The sequence below is a fragment of the Salarias fasciatus genome, chromosome 12, assembly GCF_902148845.1.
Source record: "Salarias fasciatus chromosome 12, fSalaFa1.1, whole genome shotgun sequence".
Taxonomy (NCBI): domain Eukaryota; kingdom Metazoa; phylum Chordata; class Actinopteri; order Blenniiformes; family Blenniidae; genus Salarias; species Salarias fasciatus.
The window spans coordinates 24,864,411-24,875,024 of record NC_043756.1 but is presented as its reverse complement, the minus strand read 5'-3'; the positions used below and the strand labels follow the sequence as shown (position 1 = coordinate 24,875,024).

Genomic DNA, 10,614 nt, shown 5'->3' with positions numbered 1-10,614 from the left:
TCGGTACGTTTGATTTATGGCCTGGTCCCTCCTGGCTGTTTGTACATGGCTCTAACAGCACCTCACCCCTCCCCTCCACTGCAGTGTGGAAAGAATCATTATTATTATTATTATGAACACACACTTTCTCAAACCCAGATCAGTCTGGCTTCTCTTCTTAATAATAAAGTTATGTTCCAGTGTCTGTTAATAAAACTTCCACTGTCATCAAGTATTCCTGCAATTCCTCTTTTCCCAAAGCAACAGTGTAAAGTTTTGCCTCCCGTCCTGGAAGCTTAAGGCAGTTTCCCTCCATCCACTCCTTTTGACAGGCTCTGAGGTTTGAACCAGGGACCTTCCTGCAGTGAGCTCAGAGTGCTAACCTTACAGCTGGAGTCGTGGCGAGTTCTAACCTTCAGCGCTTACCGATATAAGTTCTTATTCAATACCATAAGGCCTGATTTATAGTCTAGACGCAGATGATTTGTGAAGGTTTTGTGTTGCTGTGAAGCACTTTCAACAGCGTCTGAGTCGACACTGCGTTGCTACCACGATACGTCGCTACGACGCCACGCTGCTACAACGCTACCATGATACGTTGCTATGATGCTACCACGTTACGACACTACGCTGCTACAACGCTACCATGATACGTTGCTACGCTGCTACAACGCTACCACGATACGTCACCATGACGCTACAGTGCTGCCACAACGCTATGACGCTACATTGCTACAACGTTACGTCGCTGTGACGCTACAACAACATGTTGCTACTCTGCTATGATGCTACATCACTATAATACTACATCGGTACGCTGCTACAACGCTACATTGCTATGATGTTATTCTGCTACATTGCTACGATGCTATGCCACTACGTCACTATGACACTATGTGACTATGTTGCTACAGCGCTTTGACACTGTGATGATATGTTGCTGCATTGCTACGAGTCTACGTCACCATGAAGCTACATAGCTACAATGCTACGTCACTACAACACTATGATGCTACGTTGCTATGATGCTCTGTCACTACAACTCTATAACACTGAGGGTGTCACTATGATGACACATCGCTATGACTCTGTGCTGCTATGTTGCTACGCTAGTAGATACATGCTACACACTGGGTTATGCTTACTGTAGGCCAAGGGACCGAGGGTCTTTACACGGCAAAGATTTCAGGTGAAAATGAAAACAAACTGCTGTTACATTTTATGGGGTTGTTTTCACCAGCGCTAAATAACCCTCTGAGCACCACGGAGTGTTTTAAGCAACGTAGCTTTTCCTCGGACCAGCAGGACTTAACAAGGCCTTCACCATGTCTGACAAAAATAAACCAAAAGAGTTCAGCGGCACTGATGGAAGTGAAGCGTTTTTCAAAAACCAAAAGACAATGCAAACAAATGAAAGTTTCAATTTACACTTTCAAACTAAAACTTTGTATTCTCCCTTTGTGGCACGGTACTAAATGACTACTGTGGCCCGGTGGATGGGGACCCCTGGTGCTGAAAAAACAGCTCTAGAAAAATGTTCCTTCGCCGTGGAAACGGGTGAAAGCAGCAATTTCTGGAAACACTTTGGCTCCTTCTCCTGGTACATGGCAGAAGCCCTGGTCCTGCTCCTGATCCTGGTCCATGTCCCTGTCCTGTTCCTGGTCCTTGTCCTGGCTTTAGTATAACTTGCTTCTTGTTTTCTAATAATAGAATTCTTCCAGATACGAAGTGTTGAGGCGTTTGAGGACCTCTTCTGAGGTTAAAATCCTCCAGCAGGTACTCTGAGCTTTGTGGTATCACACCTTAATGAAATGATCCCATTCAGTCTTTTTTGAAAAGTTTTGTTAACCTATATCGCTACATGATGTCAAATTAACAACCTAAAATATTTACTGACCACCTGGAAGTTTCAGTCTTAATATCAGAAAACTTATGTATTTAACAAGCACTGAAACACCAAATATGTAACGTCATACAGGAAGTGGAAGCAACTACACCACTGTAATCTAGCAACTACAAACACTTCACTTTAATTCATGAAAATGAGAACCTCTGTGAGATAAAATAAGGTAAAACTGCAGCAGAATAACCCTTGAATGAGGAAAACCCAGCTCACAGTTTTAAGGTCAAAATGACAGTTTAAGTCTTTTCCTCTAGTGTTCAAACCTCAGTATAAGTACAACCTAAAAGCCTTTGTTCCACTTTCTGCTTCCCTCTTTGCTCCAGACAAGTGAGCGGGTCCATCACTCCACTGTTACTTACAGTCAGAATAATCTGACTACTGCTCAGTCAGTACGTGCTGGCCTCCTGATGGTGCCTGAGACAGCTAAACACCGGACCAGGCCTCACTTTTCATCTGGTCAAGGTGTGTTAAAGCAGATATAAACTGTGAAGTGAGAATCGGTCCGGAGGCTCAGTCAGTGTTTCTCTTCCAACTTTCTGTTATTGTGTTTCTGAGCTCCTCCTAAAAACGTCTCTCTTCGCTCCGTCCTTTCATCTCCTCCCTCTCGGTATTTAAGTTTGGTGTGTCCACACTTGATCAAATAAGCATCTTTTCACACGGCGTGGCGTCCTGGCTCCGTCTGGCCGCCTCTGTGTTGTGCTTTATTTTTATTCTCGCATAGTTCAGCCGGCGCTCCTCAGTTCAGATTTAACGGATCCGGCTCGGTGTTCTGGGCTCACACGGCGCTCAATCACATGTGACGGTGGAAGTGATGCTTCAGGCAACGAAGTGTGTGTTTATATACCCCCAGTGCTCGGAGTCAAAGAAAATGAAACTTTCCAGAAATGACCGGCGAAAACGAGACTTTCCTGAAACACGAGTTTCTAATGTTTCCAGAGCTTTCAGAATGCTGAAACGTGGAACTTTTCTGAAATGGAAATGCAAAGCGATGCGTTTTCATTCGAAACGGGGCCTCAGCTCTGTTCTCGGAGGATGGTTTTCCTCACACTGTTTTAATTTGTGCGAAGTCACAACGATCATGACATGTTTCGCAGGTCAGATTGTGGGGAGGAGGGGCCTCCTCCTTCCAGGGTGAAGTCTGGGATCAGATTCACCACCTTGCAATTGAAAAACAACCTACTCCATATATTATACAGCAGTTAAAGCTATCCAGTCTGCTGCAGTCCATCCACTCAGCAATCGCCTCCTCCACCCGGGGTGGAGCAGTGGAGTGGAGGAGGCCAATGGACCTAGTGGTTCTTAATCCAACCACTCAACCCAAGTTGTACAAACTAATTTGTCAGCTGGCTCGCGGGCACTTTGGCAGAAAGTCCAGAGAGTCGTGTGGGAGTTGAACCGGTGACCCCTCAGGCCTGCCACCCCACTGGGACACAGGCATGTGGGAAGGTGGCTGCTGGTGTTGTTAGAATGTTTTTGGGCCTGTGAGCTGTTGTTTTAGCAGCGCTGTGACCAGGAACCAGCAGCTCGCCGCCATTATCGATCTGACGAGGGTGAGAGACACCAGATATTTCCCATAAATCACTTGGGGTGGGTTTAGATGAGAGACTCGACTCTTATCAGATGTGAGACCTGGACAGGGTCTTTCCGCAGCTCGTTTCTGGCAGCGGTCCAGAACGATCTGACTTTTTGACACATCTTCTCCCAGTCAGGCTTTGGTCGGTGTGTTTCATAACTTCCTCCCCAACACGTCCAACTCCACAGCTTTACGTTACTGGAGGTAAACAAAGGAGCATGGCGCCGGTGTAAACAGTGTGTAATGCACACCATCTGAAGTGTCCTGTGTGCACGTGATAGCGGTGAAGCCATTATTCACAGTTTGGCAAACAAACGGTACACTGTGCTTGGTATGCGTGGGAATCACTGACACAGGATCGGAGTGAAACGCGACCCGCTACAGTGGGCTGTATTTCTAATGTTGACTTCATGTTTTCATGTTTTGTTTTCACCTCAAACACGATGAAAACTGACTGAGTGCTCTTTGGCACTGCAACCGTTTCAAGTGAAAACGCAAAAGTGTCCTTGTGTTCCGGGTGTCTGTTCACATGGACAACTGAAAATGTACTTTTTCAAAACACTGTCTCCTTGTAAACACTGCTGCTGGTCCTGGTCCTGGTTCCTGTCCATAGTTTTAGAGATGACAGTAATAACAATCCATCTTGGTGTTCTGTCCATACTGTTATCTCCTTTATTCAACCAGGTAAAGCCTTGTTGAGATATAAAATCTCTTTTCCAAGAGGGACCAGGCAGTAGCAGCAGTTACAACAACAACAAATATATTCAAACACCGATACATTTAAAAAACCATGTGGTTCAGGTGCCAGCGAAATAAAATGACAGGCGGCACACGAACGTCCCTGTTCTCTAGTGTTAATGTTTAGAGTGTATTGTTCTCTCCAGTGTGCAGTGTGTGTGTGTGTGTGTGTGTGTGTGTGTGTGTGTGTGTGTGTGTCTGTGTGTGTGTGTGGTTTCATTATAAACACAAACAACAGCACCACCTCCTGGCTGGGAGGCTGACTTCGTCAGTTTCTAAACGTTACCGTGGAAATGCGAAACTTTACTGAATGATGCACAAAATGATGCGTGTTCACGTGAAATATGGGGTAAACGAGGCCTCAGAGTTTATCCGTAGAGGCCAATAGGGGGGCGTCCGTCCACAAGAGGGCGCTTGTTAGCCACTGCTCTCTCAGTGGCTGTTTGGATCGAAGGTGTTTCCGGCGGGTAGAGACAACATAAAGGGTGTTCAGCTGTCACAAAGTCCACTGCTTCCCATCTGCGCTCAGCTCGCTTTGCCTGACATCAGGTTGTGGGTGTGTGGCGCAAAAAACTAACTGAATTTGAATAAAGAGAAATGAAAGTGAAGAATGAGAAAGAACCAGGAAGCTGAATGAAACACACTTTAGTTTTGATCATGCTGTGGTGTGTGTGTGTGTGTGTGTGTGTGTGTGTCTACAGGTCGTGTATCTTCTACCGGGCATGTATGGACATCCCTCGAGGCACCGAGCTGCTGGTGTGGTACAACGACTCCTACACGTCCTTCTTCGGGATCCCTCTGCAGTGCATCGCTCAGGACGAGAACTGTGAGAACACCACTCCTCTTTACGCTCTCGCTGTGGTTAGCTTCCCGGTCGGGACACCGGCCTCCGTCCAGCAGGTGCTTTCCTCCAGCAGACACTGGTCGGGAAGTAAATATGACTGCAGCGTTGGTCGGAACATGAGCCGAAGGCCTCGGCTCTGCAGCCAGTCTGTTCACACTCACTCCCTGCAGTTTTCTTTGGCCGACGCTCAGACATTATTCCAGACGGGATTTAAACGGTCAGACCTTCAACCCGCCACCAAAACAATGATGCAAATGCACTTTTATTTTTACAGTCTGCTTGCTATCTGATTTATTATTCCAGCGTGCCAAAACCAGATGAACCGCGGGCAAAAAAACATTCGTACAAAACCATCCAAGGGGATTTTTTACTCTTTAGTTTTGTTCTACAGCTCTGTCTGAGTAATGTTTGTGATTTAACTCTTCACTGGCCATATTCAGCCTTAACTAATTCACAGTTTAATGACCATCACGAAGCTGCATGCTCCATAAAGAGCACATTTATTTCAGGAAACTGGCATCTGAGAGTGGAGGGTGAGACAGCAGCATTATGAAATATTCTTTAAACCTTAAACCTTTATATGGTTTAGAGTTGAGGTGGAGACGTTGGACAAGGTTTTCACTCCTCCATGACGACATTAAACGTTCTCTGGAGACGGCAGCTTTATCGGTTTGGAACATGTGGAACCAGGATCTTGGAACCTTTTGGGGTCAGTCTTTGATATTTTCCACAGTCCACAGTAGAGACGCTGTCAAGTCCCAAGGCTCATGGTTCCAGAGCCAGACCTGCATGTTGGTTTTGCCAAAGGGTTGTCGGGCAGGAGAGCGAACCCACAGACTCTGTGGATGGTTTCAGGTTTGCAGAAAAGCTGTGGTCAGATATGAGATTGACTGAAGGGGAGACTACTAATGAGAGACAGAGGAGGGCTGTTTGGTGTGTAATGAGGACGAAGGCCTGGGAGGCTGCTCATAAATCCCCCAACACAACACCAGCTCTACCTCCGACTCTTTTAATGACGGGAATCATGATCAATATCATGTTCTCAGCAGCAGCAGCTCCAAGAAGGCCTATGAAGGTGGGTGGCTGAAAGAAGCACTTTATTAAGAGAAGATAGAGAAGAGGTGCTTCAGCCCTGAGAGGCTCTTCCTCCTGCAGATGGAACAAGCTGCTGCTGTCGGCTCGTTCTGAGAGACTCGCAAAGAGAGGCAGCTCCGGAACGCAGCTTTTCCACAGCCTGAGAAGAGACCTGACGGGAAACATTCTTGGCTGAATACATCACCATTGGGCCGAGGCGTCCTCATGCACAGCTTAACTTTATTGATTCATATCGATCAATTGATCTTCAGGCCCCGTTTATGCTGCAACGTTTCAAGTGTAAAGTTTTTACCTTTTCGTTTCAGAAAAGTTTCACATATACACTGCAATGTTTTAAAAATGATGTCCATTTCCACGGCAATGGCAGAAGCACTGAAACTGATGTAGCTCTCATGTTGGTCCACTAGTTGGTGCTGTTGGTTGTTTGTAATGAAACCAGAGAGAAGAGTACAGTCTACATTAAAGCTCGTGTCCAGTGTTTTGAAAGAGAGAGGTTTTTTTAATCCAGCGTCTCGAGGTTCCGCCCTCCCTCTGCTTTCGTGAGCGACCAAGCCACTCCCCTTTAATTGTGCTTGCGCATTACCTGTAGGGTCAAAATGAGAGCCTCCGAGTCCTACAGCATCCTACATGTTTAGCTGTTTACGGTGGATGTTTAGCGGACAATGGATATGTCCGAGGTAAGCGTAAAGTCTCTCTGGCTGTGTGCACACGTTGATTGACAGCATGACAAAGCGGAAGCTCGAAATCTATTGGCTGAAGCTGACCGGCGCTTTTTCGGATAACACTGGGGTCTATGAGACAAAGGCGGAGCTCATAAATACATTTTTATATTGCTTTATGCTAATATTATATTATAGTGTCGAACCAAACTAAGACATTTAAGCTCTGTTAAAAAAATGATACATACATTGGAAACGAACGGAAACTCCGAACACGAGCTTTAACAATGCAGAACACACATATTCATATGGACAAAACACCAAGTTGGATTGTTATTACAGTGACTGTCAACTCGAAAACTATAAGCGCGGGAGGATTTGAACTGGATCCAGGAGCAGGAGAATCTGGACTGGGAGTCATGGCACTCTGGAAGAAAACATTGTTCTGATTGTCCATCTACTGAGCAGGACCAGGATCAGGACCAGGATTTCCCCAGTCAACAATGAGAGGAGTGTGTTCGGCGGCTGCGACTTGGTGTGCAGAGTGGTCATTGCATAATCAGACTGCTTTTGGTTCAATTTCCTAGCTCCCCCTGCCCCCCTGCTTGATGCTCTAGAAGTCAAGTCCTTTCATCATTTTTCAGAAAGTGTTGTTTTTGCTCGTTCACATGGTGTTTTCACAAAGTTCCACTTTGGGAGCTGTTTTACAGAAGTTATGTTTTCAGTGGCTCTGAGCTCCATCGCCGTGTAAAGGACAGCAGAGGGAACGCGTGAGACCGTGCTCGGCCTCTCCTTTCTCAGTCTCCTCTCGCTAATTTGTTTGAGTTTACATTTCCTCCACTTTTTTGCGCAGTCAGCCTCTTCATGTCTTTTCCTTTCAAATCTTTTCTCATTTATTTTCTTTTTTCAGTTTTTTAAAAATTCCCTACAGGGGGGAAAAAACAAATGTTGACTTTTTTTCGTCTTATGTAATTATGGAGCAGGAGAAAAAACAGCAAAACAAAGCCTGGAGAGGGAGTTTGAATGGGTGGAATCTAAATTGAAATGAATTGAATTAGGAGGCGCTCTTTGACTGAAACGAGATCTCACTGATTGCAAATTACAGACGTTTGGCCACAAACCGGTTGGCTTTACAGATGGAGCAGCTTGCTTACATGACATTGTTTACTGTGACTGGCATACACACACACACACACACACACACACACACACACACACACACACACACACACACACACACACACGCTCTCTTGTTTCTGTTTATAAAGCCTGCAGTGGCCTGTGTGCTGCTCTGAGCCCTGGACACGGTGGACCTGATTACTCGGACCGAGGCTCTCTGGACCCGATCGCATATCGAACCGTCCTCTGACTCACCGGCTCATCAGACCGTCCCGTTTTCCCCTCGCTGAGTGACGCGTTGCGGCAGCCACCGGATTCCTCTGCGGCCGCGGTTTGCCAATAAGCACAGCAGTACTGGAGGGAGGTTTAGTGGACTGATGAGTCGTGATATTCAATCCCACTGATCTCCTCTGCTGAGGAGGAAAACCGGAGAGGCGGACGGCTGGTGGAGAAGGCCTGATGTGTGAGGAGGGGCCTGGCAGCCCCGCATCAGTCTGAGGGCATTTCTCTCCAACATCCGGTCCCGGGACCTGGTCCTCACAGGTTTCATCAGTTTATCAAGGTTTCTAACTACAACTTACTCTGAAGTGTCTTTTCTTGGAAGCAGAGATGCAGTGATCCCCCTTTTCAAAGGACAACAAGAACAAAACCAACCTGGAGCTACTTTACAATCCTTAGTCCTGGTACGAGTTCTTATCCAGGTCCATAAAAGCCAGGCTCTGCAAATGAAGTGTGACGGCTGAGTGGCTGAGAGCCACCTCCACGGTCCCTAAATCCAGCTACGTCACCTCCAATCTCTACATCCAACTACATTACCTCCACTGTCTCTACATCCAGCCATGCAGCTCCAGTCTCTACATCCAGCTACGTCACCTCTACAGTCTGTTAGTTGTTCATTAAGCTGCTGGTTGAGTTTCTGGTTAAATTGTTCATTAATTTGCTGGTTAAGCTGTTGGTTTAGTGGATAGTTAAGTTGCTGGTTAAGTTTCTGCTCTGTGAAGTCTGTGGAGCCACTCCAAACACACTCTCACATCATGGGAAAAAAAAAGACACTGAAGCAACTTTAATCGTTGTCAGTTCTCTCTATGTCGTTACCAGACACTTCTGTTAATTTCCTGAGGATTAATAAAGATTAAAGTAGCCAATTTTTATCAAAAGGAGCAATTTGACCTTCTTGTATCATTTTTTAAGACAGTTTCACCTCAAAATAAACTGGGAAAATGCGGTCAGTATTTCCCTCAAATGGTTCTTATTGTCCAGCCACTGAGCAAGTATTAACTACAGGGGAGGTACACAGGACCAGGACCAGGACTAGGACCAGGAGCTTTTTTCCAGAGGTTGTTCTCTGAGCAGCATGTTAACAAACAGCTTCAGTCCCACCACAGCATATCATCCTATGCTGTGCTACATCCACATTGAAATGTCTTTTACTGAAGGATGTGAAACTTCACTCACATCAGAAATCAGGTTTTTTTTAAAAGGTGTAGAAATGATGAGAAAGTTGATGACTTCCTGTGTTCTGGAGTAGTTTCTGAATTCTTGTTCATCATAGTTGAATCACACAGCTCCACTTTCAGCAGCTGCAGTCCAGCAGGGAGCCGTTCCTGACTGAAGCGGTCGTTTTTTCATGCTTTGTGGTTCATCAGATGGACTGTTTATATAGCAGAAGGCTTCAGGACATGAACACAGTGGACATGTGTCTCCTTCTCACTTTTCTAGCCTTAATGAGCCCCGTCAGCATCCAGCGCTCTAATGACGATCAGCGACGTGAGTCTCTGCTCCTCCGAGGACAGCGGATCGCAGTCCCTCTGTCTCCAGTGTGTAGTTTCATCCTCTGTGGCTTCAATCAGCTCAGCGATGCCGCGGAAAGCTGCAGTTAGCAGCAAACTCTCTTTAATCTGGAGCTGCATAGAGGCCAGTAATTTAATTTCACTGTGCTGGGACCAGTGTGTGCGTGTGTGTGTGTGTGTGTGTGTGTGTGTGTGTGTGAGTGTGTCTGAGAGGCGACAGAGAATGTATTGGGACAGACTAAATCTGCTGTTTGAGTTTCTGGCTGTTGTAGTTTTGGACACGATACATGTGAAACTTCTCTCCTTTAACAGTCAGAGTTACAGTCATTTCTCCGCATAAGGAAAATCCCACAACATGCAGGTTTGAGTAGAAGGACATCTTTTTGAAAACACAGAGGAAAATAAAGATGACCACAGTCCAGATTCTCCTGGTCCTGGTCCAGATTTTTTTCATTTGTTTTCTTGACTGATGAAATAAACGGCAGTGTGTACAAGTAGAAGGTAGAACAGAAGGAACCAAAAAATAACTGACCAGAGCAAACATGTTAAACAGAGAACACCAGGAAAGAAATAAAACATCCAGTATTACAGCACATGTTTGAGTTGCTCGTTGGTTCAAAGAGTTTTCAATGGAAAGAATCCATATCTTCATCAAATGAAGCCAAGTTTGCCTTTACAGGAAACTAAAAACTCTATTGAATAGACACATTTCTATTTAAATTCTGATTTTACCAACATATGAACAAATAAAAGGCTTCCAGGTTGTATTTCTGTGGAGGACATGCATTCTGAAGCCTCAGCCTCCTCATATGACTCGCTGTCATCGCTGTATTGATTTGATCAGTCCTGATCGGCCGGTCGTGTGATGATGCCTCCACTCCTCCTCCTTCCCTCTCAGATAGTGTACATTATGT

At 45.7% G+C, this 10,614-nt stretch overlaps 1 protein-coding gene across 1 annotated transcript in view; it reads left to right on the top strand.

Annotated features, from left to right (window-relative positions):
• Window positions 1–10,614, top strand: part of LOC115397815 (putative histone-lysine N-methyltransferase PRDM6) — an 83,082-nt gene that overhangs the window by 49,615 nt on the left and 22,853 nt on the right. The window contains exon 6 of the mRNA XM_030104286.1: window positions 4,895–5,019. Coding sequence (XP_029960146.1) covers window positions 4,895–5,019 — 125 coding nt within the window. The remainder of the gene's footprint in view (window positions 1–4,894; window positions 5,020–10,614) is intronic.